Genomic DNA, 23,253 nt, shown 5'->3' on the forward strand with positions numbered 1-23,253 from the left:
TTCCAAAAATATATGCTATCTTTTTAGCCAAAACCAAATTAATTTGAGCTCCTTTACTTCCGGGTGTTCATTCCTTGCTGACAGGAAAGACCTTTCTTTGTGCTGTGGGGCACTTTGTTTTACTACACTTGTTCCTTGTTTTAAGGAACCGACTTTAGGATTACCAACTTAGGTCTCTGGAGCAGCAGCAGCAGTTGGGAATATCAGCCTGGCATTCCCCAGCTCTTGGTGGCCCTGCTTGACCAGGGCCATTGGACCGGTTAGCCTCCAGACGTCCCTTCCAACCTCAACCATTCTGTGATCTCGACCAGTGTGCTGTCTTGAGGAAAGCTGCCTGGCTGTTTTACTTGAAGTATTTGTTCCTGTATAATGAGGTTCTCTACTTACATGAAAATTAACCAGAGTTTCAGCTTTCGCAGAGTGGGCATCTATTCTTCTGTTCTTGCATTAGTAATTGTAGATTCTTACAGCTTTTTACTATCTCTTTACAAGGAGGCAAATTGTTTTGCAGTCCTAGTTAGTATTCTACTTTATTCAAAAAACCCCACCAGACTTCCTGCCCCCCTCACCCCTTGTCAACAATCAGTGCTTGTTACTTGTAGATTTGTAGACATTTGGTAAAGAGGTCTTTAGGTGTTTTTCCTGACTTAGCTGAGCACTGTCTTTTATGTGTTTATAAATTAAAATATTGCTCTTAAAGCAGTGATTATTCATGATTAATTTTTAAAATAAAGCCAATGCTTTTGTTGGAGTTACTTTATTGAAATTCTGTCAATTCAGCAAGAATCCTAAAGCAATGAGAAGAGTGGTGGCAGAAGCCATATTTCCAACTAGTCTGAAGTGTTTATATTAAATGAACAAAAGTCCTTATCTGAGAAACGTTTGACCTTTTCTTTTTTTTTCTTCCCACCCATATGTAGAGCTCACAAGGAAACACAATGAAGCAATTCATGGATATATTTTCCTTGCCGGAAATGACACTCCTTTCTTGTGTAAATGAATATTTTCTGAAAAACAACATAGACTATGAGCCTGTTCATCTGTACAAAGACGTCAAGGTATTAACTTTGAAGACTTAGGTAAACCTATACATTTGTGCATCTTATCTGTGAGCACTTTGAAGACTCAACCTCCTGTGTTAGCTCCAGACATCAACTTTAGGTTTTGTATAGAGTAATTATAGCTAAAAACCATTAAAAAAAACCATAAGTAAAATGATGGTAGACCTTGGAAATAAACTGAATATTTTAGCAATTTTTTTTTAAATATAATGTTTTATGGCAGTTGTTCTTTCTTCAGGTTTGTGGGGGGATAGGAGTAACGTAAAGAAGCTCTCATATGGCAGTAAAGCTTCTTTGCTTGCTATTGAAGGTCTACTTTTCTTGCTAGCAGGAATTGTTAGAGTCTGTGGGGAATTACATGGAGCTTTCAGTTGTACTGCCTCTGTATTTCTACTAGTATAAGACTGTTTTTTGTCTCTTGCTTTTGGCATATCTCGTTTGCTTGTTTGCTTATGTTCCTACTCCAAAAAAAGTCTAGTAGTAATGACTGGAGTAATTTGACTCTCCCGGTTCCACAGGCTGTATCCTCCAGAGGAGTTAAAGTTGTGTTATGATTACTTAAGAACAGAAGAGGTCACTCTCAAGTTGGTGGTGTTTGTATGAGCTTTCCACCCAAAATCTTTTCATGGCCCCTTTTTTTGAGATATATTAAACCTGAGTAGTTAAGTGCATGCGATGGGCCTGAATACTGAACTCACTTACCCATGTAGATCAGATAGGCTTTAAGAAACTTTTGACCTCCTGCTAAGTTTCCCTTGTGCCTGTAGTTACATAGTCAGAAGGCTAGTGTTTTTGGCTTTTGCTGAAAGGTTTCTAAAAACGTCCATACATTTAACTGCTCAGTGTTACCAACATTTTTGAAGCCCCATAAGTGGCATTTCTAAAAGAATTTGTAGCATTTATGCCCTTAAACCTTGTGTAAGTGCCAGTGTGGCAGTATCGGTATCCTAAACTGAGAGCTGCCAAATGCCCTCAGAGTACCCTTACGGCTCCTTTGCTTAAGGATTTAGCTTCTTTTTTCTGTTTGTATTTTTTTTTTTAATAGCCAGGGCATTTGGGAATGATAGTCTAAAATCTGACTTGTGTCTCCTCTGCCCCCCCCCGCCCAAGGAAAGGAATGTGTTCTGCTCCAGAGGTCATTAGAAACCTGTGATGACTCGGCTTCTGCAGTGGGATTTCACCCAACTTTACCCTTTCGAGCTCTCTTTCACAGTTGTTACAGCTCCTGGTTTGTACTTTCCTGAAAGTATGAAGTTATTTTCTTGGAGAACAAGTTTACTCCTTGTCTAGTGGTGGTGCGCACATAATGATTACTGCATGGCATTTCTGTAAAGTTGAAAATGTAATTAAGAGAAAGCAGTTGTTATAAAAGCAAATTACTGATACACAGTGAGCATGATTCTTATATTTGAAAAGATCTCTCAGTTCTTCAGTGCTCTGTTGCTTTCCTGACAGGATTCAATCAGGGATGTCCACATCAAAGGAATAATGTATAGAGCAATTGAAGCAGATATTGGTAAGTACTGATGAGATCATCTGTCAAAGCTTTGTGTAATGATCTTTCTGGCTTCCTTATTTAATATCACTAATTCTAAATTTTAAAGCTTGGAAGAGGTGTTTCCACTTGCAAAGGTTGCCTCTGTTAAGTATAACATCTGAACCCTTGGTTGAACACAGAAAAACATTCTGTTGAAAAACTTTAAATTAATACTTTATCTTCACCAATCCTCACAGAGAAATACATCTGCTATGCTGAACAAACTCGTGCAGTGTTAGCAAAGCTGGCTGATCATGGCAAGAAGATGTTTCTTATCACAAACAGTCCCAGCAGTTTTGTGTAAGTGAACAGTTGTTTGTTGTTCAACTATACATATGTAAAGGATGGGGAGGATGAGGTGGTTGAATGTAATTCATTACGTTACACAGATAATGGCATTTCTGTTAGGCTTTGGTGTTAATAACCCTTTGTCCTTTTTAGGGACAAAGGCATGAAGTTCATAGTCGGCAAGGACTGGAGGGATCTCTTTGATGTGGTCATTGTACAGGCTGATAAGCCAAACTTTTTCAATGATAAGCGAAGGTGGGTATTTAGTCAGTAAGGACTGATTCAAGCAGCTTATTCCATATAAGGCTGTAGAGGATGTTAATGAAATATTTTGATTTGGGTGCAACGTAAATTTAAATTGTAATGACCTTAGATAGGATTTAATTAAATACAAAATGCAGAAACACCCAGTTCTGAAGGACAAATATTACCATTTCTTACCCGAGAAAGGTGCAATAGTTAAGACAGGCCTACGGGACTGAGTTAGGGTCATAGAGGTTGTTTTAAATGCCTTTTTAACATCCCTTACTGGAAATCTTTTTCATTACTTGTAGTTTTGTTTAGTCACATGTAATATTTAAAGGGCAGACTGGCTGACAGGCTGTAGTATTCGAACTACTTGTTCAGTTAAGTAAATATATTTGCAATGCATATGTACTACTTTTGCACTTGAAAAACACCTCTTCCTTTATGTGTACTTAAGACTTTGAAAGTGAGATTAAAGTGGGAATTTTTTCCTCTTTGCTTCATTTTCAATTTAATTTCAAAAAAAAACTTTGCTATCCTTCCAGCCCCCAGTCCTGTACTGCCTCCTTCAGTTGTTCAGTTGTACAAAGTGAGGTATTGGGCAAGATTTTAAATATTTTTTATTCCTTTTTGGGATTACTTCTTAATGGCAGACCATTGTCACTGTTTTCTGCCTTCTGTCTGTGGAGGCTGGTTCCCTGCCTTAGTTCTCAACGGTTGTTCTCAAACTCTGTTATAGTTTTTATCAGTATACTGCGTAGATAGATTGCATTTACCTGGCTAAAGCTGAAGTTTTGGAGCTTTACCTTCTCTCTCACAAAGTATTTAGATGCTATAAGGCACATTTTCCTTTAGAAAGATGAATATTTTCACTTTTTTCACTTTTGAAATATTCTGTCAGTTTTTACAGCAGCGTAACAATTGTGTGTAATTCTGTTCTAGACCGTTTCGGAAAGTGAATGAAAGGGGAGTGTTGCTTTGGGACAAAATTCACAAATTGCAGAAAGGCCAGATTTATAAACAGGTACCCTTTAAATAACTTTCTACACTTTCAGTTCAGGTTTAATACCTGTTCCCTACAGTCTTAAATTTCTTCAGCTATCACAAAGGCTTCTGAAAACAAGGTATTTTTTAAGAGTTCTTTTAATAATTTTGGTAGTTCAAATTAATTGCTGGTATTATATGTCTGCAGTTTACTTGCCTCTCAAAGCGGCAAGTGAAAGGTTATAGTATTACTGAAATTACACATGGCACTCGGGATTCATAATATATAAACTGAGAGCAAGATTCTTGATAGAAAAATATATTTAGGTGTGTACTGAATACCTTTTTCCTGCCTGTGATTGTGCAAACTGCATACTGCTACAATGTACGTGTCATTTCTGCAGGGTAACTTATATGAATTTCTGAAGCTTACTGGCTGGAGGGGCTCTAAGGTTCTCTACTTCGGTGATCACATCTACAGCGACTTGGCAGTAAGTAGTTTGCTTTCATGAAACGAGATGCCCCGCTAGCATGGTGCCCCGCTAGACCTTCTCTTCAGAAACAGAGAAGGACTGGTGGGAGATGTGGTGGTCGGAAACTGTCTTGGGCAGAGTGACCACGAAATGGTAGAGTTCTCTATTCTTGGCGAGGCCAGGAAGGGGACCAGTAAAACTGCTGTATTGGACTTCCGGAGGGCTGACTTTGAGCTGCTCAGGACGCTGGTTGGCCGAGTCCCTTGGGAGGCGGTTCTGAAGGGCAGAGGAGTCCAGGAAGGCTGGGCACTCCTCAAGAAGGAAATCGTGATGGCACAGGAGCGGTCCGTCCCCACGTGCCCAAAGACGAGCCGGCGTGGAAGAAGACCGGCCTGGCTCAACAGAGAGTTGCGGCTTGTGCTTAGCAGAAAAAAGAGGGTTTATAATCTTTGGAAAAAAGGGCGGGCCACTGAGGAGGACTACAAGGATGTAGCGAGGCTGTGCAGGGAGAAAATTAGAAAGGCCAGAGCTCATCTGGAGCTCAATCTGGCTACTGCCGTTAAAGACAACAAAAAATCCTTTTACAAATATATCAACGCGAAACGGAGGACTAAGGAGAATCTCCATCCTTTACTGGATGCGAGGGGAAACCTAGTTACTAAGGATGAGGAAAAGGCTGAGGTGCTTAATGCCGCCTTTGCCTCAGTCTTTAGCGGCAATACCGGTTGTTCTCTGGATACCCAGTGCCTTGAGCTGGTGGAAGGGGATGGGGAGCAGGATGTGGCCTTCGCTATCCATGAGGAAATGGTTGGCGACCTGCTACGGATCTTGGATGTGCGCAAGTCGATGGGGCTGGATGGGATGCACCCGAGGGTACTGAAAGAACTGGCGGAGGAGCTGGCCGAGCCGCTTTCCATCATTTATCGGCAGTCCTGGCTATCGGGGGAGGTCCCAGTTGACTGGCGGCTAGCCAATGTGACGCCCATCTATAAGAAGGGCCGCAGGGCAGACCCGGGGAACGATAGGCCTGTCAGTTTGACCTCAGTGCCAGGAAAGCTCATGGAGCAGATTATCTTGAGGGTCATCACGCGGCACTTGCAGGGCAAGCAGGCGATCAGGCCCAGTCAGCATGGGTTTATGAAAGGCAGGTCCTGCTTGACGAACCTGATCTCCTTCTATGACCAAGTGACGCGCTTGGTGGATGAGGGAAAGGCTGTGGATGTGGTTTACCTTGACCTCAGTAAGGCTTTTGACACCGTTCCCCACAACATTCTCCTCAAGAAACTGGCTGCTCGGGGCTTGGACTGGCGTACGCTTCGCTGGGTTAGAAACTGGCTGGATGGCCGGGCCCAGAGAGTTGTGGTGAATGGAGTCAAATCTGGTTGGAGGCCGGTCACTAGTGGTGTCCCCCAGGGCTCGGTACTGGGGCCGGTCCTCTTTAATATCTGTATCGATGATCTGGATGAGGGGATCGAGTGCACCCTCAGTAAGTTTGCAGATGACACCAAGTTAGGGGCGTGTGACGATCTGCTCGAGGGCAGGAAGGCTCTCCAGGAGGATCTGGATAGGCTGGAGCGATGGGCTGAGGTCAACTGCATGAAGTTCAACAAGGCCAAGTGCCGGGTCCTGCACCTGGGGCGTAACAACCCCAAGCAGCGCTACAGGCTGGGAGATGAGTGGCTGGAAAGCTGCCTGGCCGAGAAGGACCTGGGAGTATTGGTTGATAGTCGGCTGAATATGAGCCAGCAGTGTGCCCAGGTGGCCAAGAAGGCCAACAGCATCCTGGCCTGTATAAGAAGCAGTGTGGCCAGCAGGTCTAGGGAAGTGATTGTGCCCCTGTACTCGGCTCTGGTGAGGCCGCACCTCGAGTACTGTGTTTAGTTTTGGGCCCCTCGCTACAGGAAGGACATGGAGGTGCTCGAGCGAGTCCAGAGAAGGGCGACCAAGCTGGTGAGGGGTCTGGAGAACAAGTCTTACGAGGAGCGGCTGAGGGAGCTGGGGTTGTTCAGCCTGGAGAAGAGGAGGCTCAGGGACGACCTTATTTCTCTCTACAGTTACCTTAAAGGAGGCTGTAGCGAGGTGGGGGTTGGTCTGTTCTCCCACGTGCCTGGTGACAGGACGAGGGGGAATGGGCGAAAGTTGCGACAGGGGAGTTTTAGGTTGGATGTTAGGAAGAACTTCTTTACCGAAAGGGTTGTTAGGCATTGGAACGGGCTGCCCAGGGAGGTGGTGGAGTCACCATCCCTGGAGGTCTTTAAAAGACGTTTAGATGTAGAGCTTAGCGATATGGTTTAGTGGAGTACTTAGTGTTAGGTCGGAGGTTGGACTCGATGATCTTGAGGTCTCTTCCAACCTAGAAATCTGTGATACTGTGATACTGTGAGATAAAATACGAGACTTTTTGTTGGATTCCCTCTCTTCTTCCACAATTATTCAGTATAACGCTCTTCCATTTGAGATTTCTGAATAGAGCAAAATTCCAATTGATAGTTGCTTTTCCTGCGTTGAAGACAATTGGTGCCATAAAAGGCTGACCCTGTTTTCCACCTACTTGTAGCATTTAACTTGTTTACACCCTGAGCCCAGGGATGTGAGTTTGCATTCCTGATCCAGATACCGATTGTGCCAGATGTAGCAGAAAGTAAAGACGGATATCCAAACGTACAGGATGTAGCTGATTTGGATGACATTTGCTACTAAGTGTAATAAGAGCTGAATGAACTTCTGTTTTGAATGGCAGGAGGCAATCTTTCTGTCACTACTAGTAAACTGACTTTCTTCCTGAGATTTTGCTGGGGTTTGCAGCCCCCCTGTCCATGTGTTTTCATATTACCTTACAAGCAAATGTGCTGTTCACTCTTACTTCAGAATAAGTTACCATCACTTAACTCTTCTGTAATTCCTTGTGTATTAATTCCTTTACAAGACTGATTGTCAGCCATGCTGCTGTATTGTGGTTCAGCAGTGGATGTTAATATTTTTGCCCAACATGCTTTTAAAAAGAAAAGTAAGCCTGGGTGCTATGTAGGGCTGAGGACCAAGTGAAGAAGGAGGAAGCTCTACTCTTTGGCACAATGGAGGAAAGAACACAGATAGCAGCTGCCTCGTCTTATACTTGTCAGGAGAAGCTTGAATAGCTGGAGGTCCTGATAGGGCCTTCTGTCAACTGTGTGTGAATGGGTAGACACCACGAACCCAACACAATTTCCTCCATATGCTTCTGACAGCAGCAAAGATCTCATCTATAATATCTTCCTCTTGGAAGATGTGGGATTTGGAGCTTACTCTAAAATTAAAATCTGTTGCATGTTGGCACAATTAAGTCCCGCTGTTTAATATGTCTGCTTATGCAGAAGAAGCAATTTAAATTAGTACACTTTGGGAGTAAAGAATGGTCAAATTATTCAATTCCTTTAAGTAGTTCTTTTTAAGACTAATACTTGCATTCTTTTTAATACTTTTTGGTAAATAGGATTTGACCCTGAAGCATGGCTGGCGCACTGGTGCAATTATTCCAGAGTTACGATCAGAGATTAAAATCATGAACACAGAGAAGTACATTCAAACCATGACCTGGCTACAGACTCTGACAGGATTACTGGAACACATGCAGGTTTGTTCTGCGTATGTGTAATCGGTTCTGTATAGCTGAAGGGATCCGGCTAAGTTTCTAAATGCTTGATGTTGCAAGTGGTTTCTGTCTCACTGAAGCCCCCAGTTTAACTGCAAATAAATGCTTTAATTATTTGCAATGATTAGTTTTCTCAAAATTTTGGCCCCTTCCTCCACTGGTCATGCTGTGTTGGTTCCCGCTTTCAGTTGGTTAAGGTACGTGAGTGATTGTTGTATAATGATTGCTGAAGCATTCCTCATCTCCTGTTAGCTGATAAGAGTTTATTAATGGAAAGGTTCATTTATGAAGACATCCTTAATTATCTGTCATCTACACTTTACGTTCCAGGTTCACCGTGATCCTGATTCACAGATGATTTTAGAAGAATGGAAGAAGGAAAGAAAGGAAATGAGGTAAGAAATGGAAGTTGGGCTATTTGCAATATTCTTCATGGTAGCCAAGTGTTCAATGTGATGTATTTCACAGGTTTCTCCAGAATTTCTCTCCATTCTTGATTTATATTCTCTGCTAGCTACTGACTTTCTAGAATATTGCTTTACATAGCAAATTTTACCTGTTTCTTCTTCAGCTCTTCTCCCCTCTGACCTTTGTGCATATGAGCCCCTATTCCCCTTCCTTAGAACAGATAGTAGTTTTCTGCATGAAAGAGTAATGTCAGGTCATAGAATCATAGAATATCCCGAGTTGGAAGGGACCCACTAGGATCATCGAGTCCAACTCCTGGCACCACACAGGCCTACCCAAAAATTCAGACCATGTGACCAAGTGCGCAGTCCAAACCCTTCTTAAACTCCGACAGGCTCAGTGCAGTGACTACTTCCCTGGGGCGCCTGTTCCACTGTGTGACCACCCTCTCGGTGAAGAACCTCTTCCTGATGTCTTGCCTGAACCTCCTGTGCTGCAGCTTGACACCATTCCCTCGGGTCCTATCACTGGTGATTAAGGAGAATAGATCGGTGCCTGCCCCTCCACTCCCCCTCATGAGGAAGCTGCAGACCGCGATGAGGTCTCCCCTCAGCCTCCTCTTTTCCAGGATGAATGGGCCAAGTGATCGCAGCTGCTCCTCATACGTCTTCCCCTCTAGTCCCTTCACCATCTTCGTAGCCCTCCTCTGGACACTCTCCAACAGTTTCATGTCCTTTTTGTACTGTGATGCCCAGAACTGCACACAGTACTCGAGGTGAGGCTGCACCAGCGCAGAGCAGAGCAGGACAATCCCTTCCCTTGATCGACTAGCAATGCCGTGCTTGATGCACCCCAGGGTACGGTTGGCCCTCCTGGCTGCCAGGGCACACTGCTGGCTCATATTCAGCTTGCTATCAACCAAAACCCCCACTCACATCCCTCTCTGCGGGGCTGCTCTCCAGCATCTCATCGCCCAGTCTGTACGTATAGCCAGTGTTGCCCCATCCCAGGTGCAGGATCCGGCACTTGCTTTTGTTAAACTTCATGTGGTTGGTGATCGCCCAGCTCTCCAATCTGTCCAGATCTCTCTGCAAGGCCTTTCCACCCTCAACAGAGTCAGCAACTCCTCCAGGTTTAGTGTCATCAGCAAACTTGCTCAAAACACCTTCTATTCCTACATCCCAAATCATTTATAAAAACATTGAAGAGGACTGGCCCTAAAATGGAACCTTGGGGGACCCCACTAGTGACTATCCGTCAGCCTGATGCGGCCCCATTTACCACAGCCCTATTTACCACAACCCTTTGAGCCCTGCCCATCAGCCAATTGCTCACCCACTGCATGATGTTTTTGTTTGGCTGTATGCTGGACATTTTGTCCAGTAGGATCCTGTGGGAAACTGTGTCAAAAGCTTTGTTGAAATCCAAAAAGATCACATCAGCTGGTTTCCCTTGATAGACTAGATGGGTGATCTTATCATAAAAGGAAATCAAGTTAGTCAAATAGGACCTACCCCTCGTGAACCCATGTTGGCTGGGACCAATGACTGCATTGTCCCCCAGGTGTGCTTCAATAACTTCAAGGATAATCTTCTCCATAATTTTACCAGGCACTGACGTGAGACTGACAGGCCTGTAATTGCCAGGGTCTTCTTTCTTGCCCTTTTTGAAAATTGGTACAACATTTGCCAGCTTCCAGTCTACTAGGACCTCTCCAGATTCCCAAGACCATTGAAAAACAATTGAGAGAGGTCCAGCAATGATGTCAGCCAGCTCTCTAAGCACCCTGGGATGAATCCCATCCGGACCCATGGACTTGTATGGATCCAGGTGGAGCAGTAAATCCCGCACACGTTCAGGGTCTGTTGGGAGTTTGTCATTCTCACCATCACGGTCCTCCAGCTCAGGGCACCCAGGGTCCCAAAGCCCATCATCAGCGTTGAAGACGGAGACAAAGAAGGCGTTAAACGTCTCTGCTTTGCCGATGTCCTTGACTGTGAGGTGACCTTCCCCATCAAGTAGAGGACCTATGTTTTCTTTGGTCTTCCTTCTTCTGTTCACATACTTGAAAAAAAACATACTTGAAAAAAACCTCCCACAGACATGGCCAGCTTCAACTCTAATTGGGCTTTGGCTGCACGAATTTTCTCCCTACAAACACAAACAGTGTCCTTGTATTCCTTCCTCGTCGCCTGACCCTCCTTCCAGCAGCCATACACTTTCTTTTTCTGCCTAAGCTCCAGCAGATGATCCCTGGTCAGCCAGGCCGGCCTTCTGCCCCACCTGCCTGACTTCCGATATTTTGGAATAGCCTGATCCTGTGCTTTTAGGAGGCAGTGCTTAAAGACTGACCAGCACTGATAGACATCAGTGCCTTCAAAAGCAGTTTCCCAGGGGACCTTGCTAACTAGTTCTCTGAGCAGCCTGAAGTCTCCTTTCCCCATATCCAGGGCTGAAGTTTTGGTGGCAGTTTTCCTTCTGTCACCAAAAATTTTAAAACTCAACCGCTTCATGGTCACTATGACCAAGATGGCTGCTAATTACCACATCTGCCACAAGACCCTCTCTGTACTCCAGTAACAGATCTAGGAGGGCACCTTTCCTAGTTGGCTCCCTTAGCACCTGCTCCAAGAAGTTATCATCGAGGTGCTTTAGGAACCTCCTGGACTTGCTCGTGTCAGCCGTGTGGTGATCCCAGTTGACGTTTGGCAAGTTGAAGTCCCCCATAAGGACAAGGGCAGCTGATCTCGAGGTATCTCTTAGTTCCTCAAAGAATAATTCATCGGCGTCATCATCCTGTCCGGGTGGTCTGTAATAGACTCCCACAACGACATCCCCTTTGTTTGTTCGTCCCTTAATCCTTACCCAGAGGCTCTCAACTTTGCCATTGCCAACTTCAAGTTTCACCCAGTCCAGCCCCTCCTTCATGTACATTGCCACCCCCCACCTTGCCTACCCTGCCTGTCCCTCCTGAGGAGCCTGTAACCATCTATTGCGACACACCAGACACAGGACTCATCCCACCAGGTTTTGCTTGTGCCGATGATGTCGTAGCTGTGGGACTGGGCCAAGACTTCCAGCTCATCCATTTTATCTCTCATACTGCGTGCGTTTGTGTAGAAGCACTTCAAGTGTGCCTCACTGCACGCAGCACCTTGTGGAGCAGATCAAAGGACTTCACTAGCACACAGTCCCTCTGATTCTAGTGCACCATCCCTTAGCTTATCACTGGCAGGCCTGGTTTTATCCCTTCCCGCCTTCGACTCTAGTTTAAAGCCCTATCTATCAGCCCTGCTAACTCCTGGGCAAAAATCCTTTCCTGAGAGAGGCGCATCCCATCTGGTGCCAGCAGCCCCGGTGTCGCGTAGACCTTCCCATGATCAACAAACCCAAAGTTCTGCCGGTTGCACCAGTCTCGAAGCCACGTGTTAGTAAGATGAGTCTGCTTGTCAACATTGATCCCCCCTATCAGAAGGGCAGAGGCAAAAACAACCTGTGCCCCTGATCCTTTAACCAGTCGCCCTGAAGTCCCTTTTGATCGCTCTTGGACTTGTCCTTGCTACTTTGTCATTACCAGCCTGAAAAACTGGTAGCGGGTAGTAGTTTGTGGGCTGTACCAGGTGAGTGGCTTTCCTGGCAATGTCTCTTACCCAAGCCCCAGGGAGGCAGCAGACTGCGCTGTGGGTTGGGTCCGGATGGCATATCGGGCCCTCTGTCCCTTTCAGAAGGGAGTCCCCCATGACGATAACCCTTCTTTCTTGACAGAAGATGTAGCGATGCGAGGGGTAGATTGCCTTGAAATCTAGGCAAATACTAGATCAAATACTCTTCTTTCTTGTCTGGGTTCTCCAGTCCCTCTGCTATGTTCAGCTGTCATCATTGCTATTGATTACACAGCTTAACTTCTGCACGATTTGAAAATGTATTTCTGTATCAAGGGAATACCACTAAGTCAGTTCTTCAGTTCTCTCTCTCTCTTTTTTTTTTTTAGGTGATTTGTTCAGATTACATACAACGTATTTTGGAATATACAGAAATGGGGCTCTGTGCTACACTGGATTTAGTAGTGGTCTCATCACAAAGATAGGCAATAGGGCTAAAGCTCCTAAAAATGTGCTAGCATGAGAGAGCAATCCCTAAATACAGAGTGTGTGAAGTGCACTTTTGGTGAGGACAGCAACTGAGCTAACAGCAGCCTTCCACAGAAATGTGGAAGTAAATGAAACAGGAGTAATGCTTGGCAGTGACTGACTAATAACAGGTTAATTCCAAGATACGTTTAAGTATTTTGTGTACATTAAGCTAAATCTTTTTTTTTTTAAAGTCTTTTATCTCTGGGACCAATGGATATCATTAGGATTTCGATAAACACAAAAGTCTTCTCTAAAAATCTCTAGAAGTGAAAGCTTGAGATGTCATGTTTCTGAAGTAAGGAGCATCTTACCACTGTTTTAGTGGGAGAAGTATAAAGCTCTTCTTTTCACTACTGTGATGACTAGATCTGGGCTACATATATGCAAGAAGTGGAAAAACTTTATATGGTGCACTTAAGTGTTTTGAAGTGAAATGGTGAGAGAATAACACACAGCACAAATTATAGGAGCTGATTGCTTCAAGTTCTGGAAACTAGCTGATAAAGAGATGTGCGCGAGTATGTTCCATTCATTCTCTTTGTTTTCTTTTTTTGGTGGACAGGGAAATGAACAGGAATTTCTTCAATGCACAGTTTGGAAGCTTATTCAGAACGGATGAGAATCCCACGTACTTCCTAAGACGTCTGTCTAGATTTGCAGATATCTACATGGCATCGCTGAGTTGTCTCTTGAACTATGAGCCTGACTACACATTTTATCCAAGAAGGACTCCTTTGCAGCACGAACTTCCTGGCTGGTCAGATCAGCTGTGCACTGGTACATTCAGAATACCCTTCCTACAAGAGACGGTTCAGATCAAATAGGCACTTGCCTTATTCTCTCTAAAATGGGCAAATACATCCTTTTTTTTGAATATGGATGCATTTTATTTAACTCACTTAAATCTGTTACCTTGATTTAGATGTAATTCATACTTGTTCTCAATAAGCATAGCACCTATTTTCTCCTCTCCTGCTCAGAGATGTGAAACCTCTTCTTACACACAGAGGATATAATGGACTGCCAAAATAGCAGAGGGCTGGGGGAGAGGACAAATCTGAGGGGGAAAGGCTGGTGATGTTCTGGGATGGTTGCTTTTGTTTGTTCATTGGCAACTTTGATCTGTAGCCTTGTGGCTTACAAAGAAATAGCTGTGCTGTCCTTTCTGGCTGTGATCAGAACTCTAGCTAGAGCCTGTCATGGCTTGGCACTGAAAAGCTTAAATCCAGTGTTAGTCATTCAGTGATACGCTGTTACTAACCGGTTTATGGTGAGACTGAGAGGGATATGGCATAAGCAGTAACTTCCTGTTGCCGTAGCTAGAGCATTATCTGCAACTGAACTAACTGGTGTAATGCTTGGGTGCATTACAATGACTTTACAATGACAATGAGCATTGCAATGACTACAGTACAGGCATGCTTAGGCTGGTGGGCTTCTTTTCTTGCCTGTACATCATTTTCTGTTCTTGTTCTGTCTGTGCTTGGCTGTAGGTGGACCTGTACCTAAACCTGACAGTGACAGGAAGCTTGGAGTGCTTCAGCTTCCTTGTGCTGACTTTGACACCTTTCTTTTTAAGTTTCCAAACTGTTTAAATACCCGCTCTCTGATAATAAAGCCATTGCAACAGGTCTCACAGTGTGCATTTCAAAGTGGAGGCAGAATTCCATCAGGCTTTAGATTGATCCTAAATGCTGCTTTTAAAACTTACAAGTGTCTTACAGTGTGGCACGCAGTGCAGTTTTGAAGTTCCCTTGGAGATAAGGTACTTGATGTAGCCTTCAGTAATGGACTTCTGCATTCAAAAGTAAACACGCACAATGGGCACATGAATTTGGGGGGGAGGAGGGAGAGGAGACGTGAGCAGATGAAAAACAGTTTTCTGATGACTTTTTTTTTAGCTCAAGCCCCCAGAGCTGGATTGGGGGTGATGGACAATTTGCATCAAGCAAAACAGTTTTAACTGTGCAGGTGAGAAGTCTTATAGGATTACTAAAATTGCAAGAAAGGCATGAACACAAGCTTTGCGTAGCATGTATGTTCCAAAGATTTGAGCTGAAAAATGTCTATTTTGCACAAGGAAAACATCTGTTGATGTATTTCCTCGAACAGGCACTTTATAGAACTGATATGTAGTTGTTTTTAAATCAGGATGCTTTCTTGTCTCTGCATCCAAAGGAAAGTTATTATTTTTGAACTGGTGCTTCCTGCTCCAGCCATTTTAGAAGGCATAATGACTAACGGTTTTCAAATTTTAGTTATTAAGGGTTCTGTTCTTAAAAACGTATAATTGACAAAATACATAGGATTTTGTATCTTTCATTTCATTATGGGATATCACTTGGTTCATACCATGATAGTCAGGTAAACAAACTTTTGGTGACCAAAAGTTTTCTTGTTTGTTTTTTAACGTGTCTTATATGCAAGAGTCTGTACTGAATTCCAGATGCAGTATCTCTCATGTTTTTAAAAGCATGTTTGCAAAGTAAAGAATGTATTTTAATCTAGCCTGCACAATTTCATATGCAGTTTTCCTGTATGCTTGAAATCAGTCTGAAGTCCTGAGAGGTGCTTATGGATTTTACGTTCATGGTTTTCTTGTGCTCCTATTTGAAACTTGACATGCCATGCTCCTAAAGTGAGTGCTTGTGTGTTTGTGTGTGTGTGTGTGTGTGGTGTGTTTAAACAGAAGAGTACACCTGAAATGAGTAAGTTCATCTGACAGTCCTGCTGTCTTGGTGGAAGAAGAAGGTAGTTTGGCTTTATGAGGAGAGTTGTTGGTGGAGCTGTGCAAGAAATATTTAGCATAACTCGATGATGCAGGCTGTTCTGTCAGCTGAAATTTGGGGATGGAAATGTCCCCAGTTTGCCTTCTTTTTTTATCCTCATGCTCAGCTAGAACTGAACTTGGTGTTACATATACGTAGCACCTTTCATGCTCTACAGATCTCAATGCACTGTTTAAAATAAAACAAAATCCACTGTACATTCTTCATGTCACTACCAGCAATTAAGAGTGTTGTTCTTCAGTTCTGCATTATTGCATTTGCTAATGTTTTGGTTATAGCTCTTGTGTTTCTTCTTTGAAAGCTGGCTAGGAGTCAGTTTGTTTGTCTAATTTTCCTGTGTTAACCAGGAACAGTCTGATTGGGTTGGATGATATTACCTGCATACTGCCCATTTTGTTTCAAGATGATTTTTCCTCCCTCTCAACTTACAAACCCATCAAACGTCCGTACAAAGCTATGTGACAGCAGGCAGCTCAAGTAGAATCTTGTTTATGTTGCATGACTTCTTGAAACAACATTGCATGAAAAAAAATTAATTATGGAAGCGTTATGTTCTTTCAAAAAAATATATAATATGAATTTAAGTGAGAATTTTAAAATGCATTATTTATTTTTCAGTGCTAGAATATTATTCTTTTAAAAATGTATTGTGTTTTTGTAATTATTTCAAAGAACTCAAGCTGCATACCTTGGTGCTCTCTGCATAACTTATTTTAACCTTATGTTACTGACTTCCAAGAGATTTTTGAGCACGTTGAAAGGGCAATGTCTGTTTATGTTCATTTTGGAAGTGTAGTTTGTTTGAACACCAAAGTAAGAAGAAATTTTTTTTCTGTTCTGTAAAAACTGAGAGGAGAATAGTCTGTCAGTAAAAGAAGAGTTTAATAAACTATGGAAACTTTTTTGTGATTAGAAAATATTTAATGATTATTACAAAAATAAATGCTTGGACTCTGTCTTCTGGTCCCTATGAGCGTTAATTTTTTGGGTGACATGGGAGAAGGAAAGAACAGGAATTGTATTGTTGCAAAACTGTGGGGAAAGCTCCCCCAAACGTGTGCATGTAAGGGTGCGTGTCCCTTCTAAAATTTTGTTTTACTGTCTCTAGAGAAAATCAAGAAGGAATGTGTCGGGGCATGAAGAGGAGTTAGGGAAATGACTTCCATCTGTGGCTTTCATTCGGTCGTATTTACACATTAGATTCCCTTGGCTGTCCTTGATAGTTGTGTTGTCAACCCTGGGTTGGCCTGCATAGCTTGCTCTGATAAGAGGCATCCTGGGGATGTTCTCAGAGGCAATGGATGCTTTCCTGCAGGGCCATCTTCTCTCCCTCCCCTTCCATGCAGAAAACACCAGGAGGTATGTTTTAGCTGAACATTGCTGCTGCCAGCAATAAAATCTTTCTTCTCTTGCCGTTTTGTGGTTTCTAGCAATCAAAGTAGGGTCTGATCGACATTTAATAGTAAGGTGCAGATAGCTGCTATTGCTCTGCATTGGTTGAAAGGCAACATTAATGTGCTTGGCACAAATGTGGTATGCGAAGAAACAGATAGCTTCTGCTCCTTTCAGACCTGAAAATCTGAATGCGGTCATGAAATGGCAAGGTATGTTCATCTTCAGTATCTACTTTTTCACAAAAACTGCTCAAGTAGAAATTGGTTACTATTTTAATACCCTCATATACCCTATACTTCTTGCTAAAGCTGATACACTTAATATTTCCCTTTGTACAGTGATATGAGATGTAAACAAAACCCAGGAAAGCTGGAGGAAAGACAAAAGCTTTAGAGCAGATAAGTGGACAGACAGGAAGCTTGCATTTCCTTCTCTGAAATCCTTATAAACAAGGATACTAATAAAAAAATCCCCTCAGCTTAAAAATACAGGTTTCATACATGTTCTGTTTTATTCTAGGTGGATGTATTTACAACCAAGCCAAAACAAAGGCACAGAGCTGGAGCAATAGCAAATTTAGGATATTTGCCAAGTTAGCAGCCCTGAGTGTTTGAGGCCATTTGACTAAATGGCTGTACAGAAGATCTCTGGATGGTTTAAGAATCGAGACTCACTTTTGCATTTAGCACTCATGGTCGATATTTCTGAGACTGAGGTAACACTTCTGAGGTTGGTAACTTTGCAAACCCTACAGACTGCATGTTAAACAAGGCTGTACTCTTTGTTTTGTTTTTTAATTTATAATGAGATTTTATTCCTTGAAAGCTCTAGGTGCTGCTTTTTTTCACAGTGAATGCAAATAGAAGTGTGTTTTACAATTGACTAATGCCAAATTCCATCTTTAGTTCTGATCATGCGGACCACTCATCACAAGCTGCTGGTCATCTGAATCCTATAGGAGAGAAGGAAAAAGAAAATCAGAGTTGAACATCGTGCAACAAATGAACTTCCCTTTTTGGCAATTTGTCCACACAGATGGCAGTTTGCACCTGCTACTTTTGCACCAAACAAGTTTCTTTACTGCATGCAGAAAGGTTTACTGTGTTCTTTAAACTCTCTGTGTATATGGGAGTCTTGCTGAATTGGACCATTGAGGCTATCTCTACATTCTGGTTTTATTCAGACTTTCCTTCCCTTGTTTCCCACCCCCTTCCTGCTGCATTTCACACTCTGTCAAAGACTGCTAGCATGCAACTCAGCTGCGTTTACGGCAAAGAGAAGGAAAGACAAAAGGCTTTTTAAAGTTTGTGTAGATGCATCACTGGCATCTAGGAGCATTTGAAGTCCAATTTAATTCAGCTCTCTTTGAAGGTAGGTCGCAGCCTCATGAGTCATTACTTGAGATGGAGCTGTAGGCCATAGCCTCATTTTTGCTTCAAGTGGGCCAACGCCATTTCTAGCTGGGCTGAGATAAGAAAGCCAGGATCCTGAATGGTATTTCCCCCCTACTTTTTTTCTTTTTTTCCTTCCCAAGTGGACATTTTCACTTTATTAAGTCATTTCTTCTTATCATGATCTTAGTTATGTGTCTCAAATCAAAATGTACACTTACTGAGAAAAGATCATACGTAGGTTCTGGTGGAGTCAGTGCAGAAGAACTTTCGTAAGAGGGGTTGGTGATATTTGAAGGCTGGGACTTGTCCAGTGATGTTCTGTCAGTGCCATCTTTTGACTACATAAAATCACACAAACCTGCTTAAAATCCATCCTTCTCATTCCATGCATTAAATGGGGCACCTAAGTAATCTTTTTCCAGTCATGGTTTTGAAAGTAGGCACAGAAACTCTAACCACCCTGGCCTGCAGAGAAGTGGGTACCAAAGTCCCTTAGGTGGCTTTCAAAACCTGTAGTGTAAACCCTAAAGGTCTCTTCATGAGTTCAGGCTCATTCTCCACTGCTTTGTGTGGGCAGACAGACAACCCTCTGAGCCATGCTTACCAGGGCTCAAATCAAACTGCTGGCCGAGGCGACCGGCTCCGGGGCAGACGCGTGCTGCAGCGGAGCGCGGGATCGGGACAGGCAGGGCTATTTTTCGGGCATCGAGCCTACGTGAGGGAGCCGCCAGGCACCGGCAGCCCTCGTGAGGGAGGCTGACGAGGCGTAGGCGGAGCCAGCAGCGTCAGCGACAGCTCCTCCCCCCGGCCGTTCAAAGGCGGCCCTTAGGGAGCGCGGCGACCAGGGAGTGACGCGGCAGTTAGCGAGGCAGTGAGCGCGGGCAGGGCGGGCAGGCAGGGCGGAGCGCTCACACCCGCCCATAGGGACAACTCCTCCAACGGCCCTCTCCCGTCAGCTGGGCTGCAATGGTCTCCACCAGGCACGGTGCTTTCTCTAGGAAGTCAGTACACACCCAGACCGACTGCCCGCCCAAACATGCGGCAGTTCAGGTCTCCGGATGCGGGGAGTGTCTGAGCCTCTTGCTGCCATCGGCGGGAGGCAGAGAGACTGCTCGCGTGAGGTGCGAGCAGGTGGACGACCTGGTCCGCATGGTGGCGGAGCTCAGGGAGGAGGTGCAGAGGTTGAGGGATATCAGGGAGTGCGAGCGGGAGATAGACTGGTGGAGCAACTCCCTGCAGGACCGGAGGGAGAGGGACCAGGGTGAGACGCTCCAAAGGGGGGTGGGCCCCCTGCCCTGTCGCCATCGGGCAGAGGGAGGGGACCTGCGAGTTGAGGAGGAATGGAGACAGGTCCCTGCTCGACCTCGCAGGAGATGCCCTCCCCTTCCGGCGCCGCCTTCCCAGGTGCCCTTGAACAATAGGTTTGAGGTCCTGGAGCTTGAGAGACCGGTGGGTGAGGATGAGGTAGGAAGCCTACCCGGGTGGATGCCTGAGGTGAGGAAGTTGACTCCACGCCTCAGGGCTGCCTCCACCAAGAAAGAAAGAAGGGTGATTGTTGTGGGTGACTCCCTCCTCAGGGGAACGGAGGGCCCTATTTGTCGGCCTGACCCCACACATAGGGAAGTCTGCTGCCTCCCTGGGGCCAGGGTCAGAGACGTTACCAGGAAGCTTCCAAACCTGGTTCGCCCCTCTGACTATTACCCGCTTTTGATAGTCCAGGCTGGCAGTGACGATGTTGAAAAGAGAAGCCTCAAGGCTATCAAACAGGACTATAGGGGGCTGGGACGATTGGTGGAGGGAGCGGGAGTGCAGGTGGTGTTTTCGTCTATCCCTACGGGGGAAGGGAGAGGCACGGAGAGGACACGGAAAGCTCGCGTGGTTAATAGGTGGCTCAGAGGCTGGTGCCAACACAGAAATTTTGGGTTTTTTCACCATGGGGAGCTTTACTCGGTACCTGGCCTGATGGCCCCAGACGGGTCCCTATCTCCAAGGGGAAAACGGATCCTAGGCCAGGAGCTGGCGGGGCTCATAGAGAACGCTTTAAACTAGGTAAGAAGGGGGACGGGGCTCAAACAAGGCTTGTTGGAGCTGTGCCGGGGGAAACAATGGCTAGGCCGGGGAAGAAGGCGATGGCCCAGCTGAAGTGCATCTACACTAATGCACGCAGCACGGGTAACAAACAGGAGGAGCTGGAAGCCATCGTGCAGCAGGCAGGCTACGACTTGGTTGCCATCACGGAGACGTGGTGGGGCTGCTCCCACGACTGGAGTGCTGCAATGCCTGGCTATCGGCTCTTCAGGAGGGACAGGCAGCACAGAAGGGGTGGTGGCGTGGCTCTCTACATTAGAGAATCTTTTGATGTTGTGGAACTCCAGGCTGGGAATGATAAGGTTGAATCCCTGTGGGTTAGGATCCACGGGAAGGCCGGCAAGGCTAGCTTCCTGGTGGGGGTCTGTTATAGACCGCCGAACCAGGATGAGGAGATGGATGAGGAGTTTTATAGGCAACTGACAGAAGTTGCAAAATCGTCGGCGCTTGTCCTCGTGAGGGACTTCAACTTCCTGGACATATCCTGGAAACACAACACGGCACAGAGAAAGCAGTCTAGGAGGTTTCTGGAGAGCGTGGGAGATAGCTTCCTGATGCAGCTGGTTAGAGAGCCTACCAGGGGAGGTGCCCCGCTAGACCTTCTCTTCACAAACAGAGAAGGACTGGTGGGAGATGTGGTGGTCGGAAGCTGTCTTGGGCAGAGTGACCACGAAATGGTAGAGTTCTCTATTCTTGGCGAGGCCAGGAAGGGGACCAGTAAAACTGCTGTATTGGACTTCCGGAGGGCTGACTTTGAGCTGCTCAGGACGCTTGTTGGCCGAGTCCCTTGGGAGGCGGTTCTGAAGGGCAGAGGAGTCCAGGAAGGCTGGGCACTCCTCAAGAAGGAAATCTTAACGGCTCAGGAGCGGTCTGTCCCCACGTGCCCAAAGACGAGCCGACGTGGAAGAAGACCGGCCTGGCTGAGCAGAGAGTTGTGGCTCGAGCTTAGGAGAAAAAGGAGGGTTTATAATCTTTGGAAAAGAGGGCGGGCCACTGAGGAGGACTACAAGGATGTAGCGAGGCTGTGCAGGGAGAAAATTAGAAAGGCCAAAGCTCATCTGGAGCTCAACCTGGCTACTGCCGTTAAAGACAACAAAAAATCCTTTTACAAATATATCAACGCGAAACGGAGGACTAAGGAGAATCTCCATCCTTTACTGGATGCGAGGGGAAACCTAGTTACTAAGGATGAGGAAAAGGCTGAGGTGCTTAATGCCGCCTTTGCCTCAGTCTTTAGCGGCAAGACCGGTTGTTCTCTGGATACCCAGTGCCCTGAGCTGGTGGAAGGGGATGGGGAGCAGGATGTGGCCTTCGCTATCCATGAGGAAATGGTTGGCGACCTGCTACGGAGCTTGGATGTGCGCAAGTCGATGGGGCCGGATGGGATGCACCCGGGGGTACTGAAAGAACTGGCGGAGGAGCTGGCCAAGCCGCTTTCCATCATTTATCGGCAGTCCTGGCTATCGGGGGAGGTCCCAGTTGACTGGCGGCTAACCAATGTGACGCCCATCTATAAGAAGGGCCGGAGGGCAGACCCGGGGAACTATAGGCCTGTCAGTTTGACCTCAGTGCCAGGAAAGCTCATGGAGCAGATTATCTTGAGTGTCATCACGCGGCACTTGCAGGGCAACCAGGCGATCAGGTCCAGTCGGCATGGGTTTATGAAAGGTAGGTCCTGCTTGACGAACCTGATCTCCTTCTATGACCAAGTGACGCGCTTGGTGGATGAGGGGAAGGCTATGGATGTGATCTACCTTGACTTCAGTAAGGCTTTTGACACCGTTTCCCACAACATTCTCCTCAAGAAACTGGCTGCTCGTGGCTTGGACTGGCGTACGCTTTGTTGGGTTAAAAACTGGCTGGATGGCCGGGCCCAGAGAGTTGTGGTGAATGGAGCCAAATCCAGTTGGAGGCCGGTTACTAGTGGAGTCCCCCAGGGCTCAGTGCTGGGGCTGGTCCTCTTTAATATCTTTATCGATGACCTGGATGAGGGGATCGAGTGCACCCTCAGTAAGTTTGCAGATGACACCAAGTTAGGGGCGTGTGACGATCTGCTCGAGGGCAGGAAGGCTCTCCAGGAGGATCTGGATAGGCTGGAGCGATGGGCTGAGGTCAACTGCATGAAGTTCAACAAGGCCAAGTGCCGGGTCCTGCACCTGGGGCGTAACAACCCCAAGCAGAGCTACAGGCTGGGAGATGAGTGGCTGGAAAGCTGCCTGGCCGAGAAGGACCTGGGAGTATTGGTTGATAGTCGGCTGAATATGAGCCAGCAGTGTGCTCAGCTGGCCAAGAAGGCCAACAGCATCCTGGCCTGTATAAGAAGCAGTGTGGCCAGCAGGTCGAGGGAAGCGATTGTGCCCCTGTACTCGGCTCTGGTGAGGCCGCACCTCGAGTACTGTGTTCAGTTTTGGGCCCCTCGCTACAAGAAGGACATGGACGTGCTCGAGCGAGTCCAGAGAAGGGCGACCAAGCTGGTGAGGGGTCTGGAGAACAAGTCTTACGAGGAGCGGCTGAGGGAGCTGGGGTTGTTCAGCCTGGAGAAGAGGAGGCTCAGGGGAGACCTTATCGCTCTCTACAGTTACCTTAAAGGAGGCTGTAGCGAGGTGGGGGTTGGTCTGTTCTCCCACGTGCCTGGTGACAGGACGAGGGGGAATGGGCGAAAGTTGCGATAGGGGAGTTTTAGGTTGGATGTTAGGAAGTACTTCTTTACCGAAAGGGTTGTTAAGCATTGGAACGGGCTGCCCAGGGAGGTGGTGGAGTCACCATCCCTGGAGGTCTTTAAAAGACGTTTAGATGTAGAGCTTAGGGATATGGTTTAGTGGAGTA

General features: G+C 45.7%; 1 protein-coding gene and 1 long non-coding RNA gene across 4 annotated transcripts in view; one reads left to right on the forward strand and one right to left on the reverse strand.

The window, feature by feature from the left end:
* Nucleotides 1-14,393, forward strand: part of NT5DC3 (5'-nucleotidase domain containing 3) — a 43,005-nt gene extending 28,612 nt beyond the window's left edge. For all 3 annotated transcript variants that reach the window (XM_083812286.1, XM_083812284.1, XM_083812285.1), the window contains 9 exons: nt 921-1,058; nt 2,517-2,577; nt 2,796-2,898; nt 3,040-3,141; nt 4,075-4,156; nt 4,521-4,607; nt 8,062-8,202; nt 8,551-8,615; nt 13,324-14,393. In XM_083812286.1, the coding sequence (XP_083668412.1) occupies nt 921-1,058; nt 2,517-2,577; nt 2,796-2,898; nt 3,040-3,141; nt 4,075-4,156; nt 4,521-4,607; nt 8,062-8,202; nt 8,551-8,615; nt 13,324-13,585 (1,041 nt within the window). In that variant the 3' untranslated portion in view covers nt 13,586-14,393. The remainder of the gene's footprint in view (nt 1-920; nt 1,059-2,516; nt 2,578-2,795; nt 2,899-3,039; nt 3,142-4,074; nt 4,157-4,520; nt 4,608-8,061; nt 8,203-8,550; nt 8,616-13,323) is intronic.
* Nucleotides 14,394-14,584: 191 nt separating this feature from the next.
* LOC310886981 lies at nt 14,585-19,724 on the reverse strand. The gene is made up of 2 exons (XR_014575565.1): nt 18,558-19,724; nt 14,585-17,897 (listed from the first exon to the last, which is right to left on the reverse strand). It is a non-coding gene; the product is annotated as an uncharacterized lncRNA (long non-coding RNA).
* Between the last annotated feature and the right edge of the window lie 3,529 nt (nt 19,725-23,253).

This window comes from Anser anser (genome assembly GCF_964211835.1).
Source record: "Anser anser genome assembly, chromosome: 1".
Taxonomy (NCBI): domain Eukaryota; kingdom Metazoa; phylum Chordata; class Aves; order Anseriformes; family Anatidae; genus Anser; species Anser anser.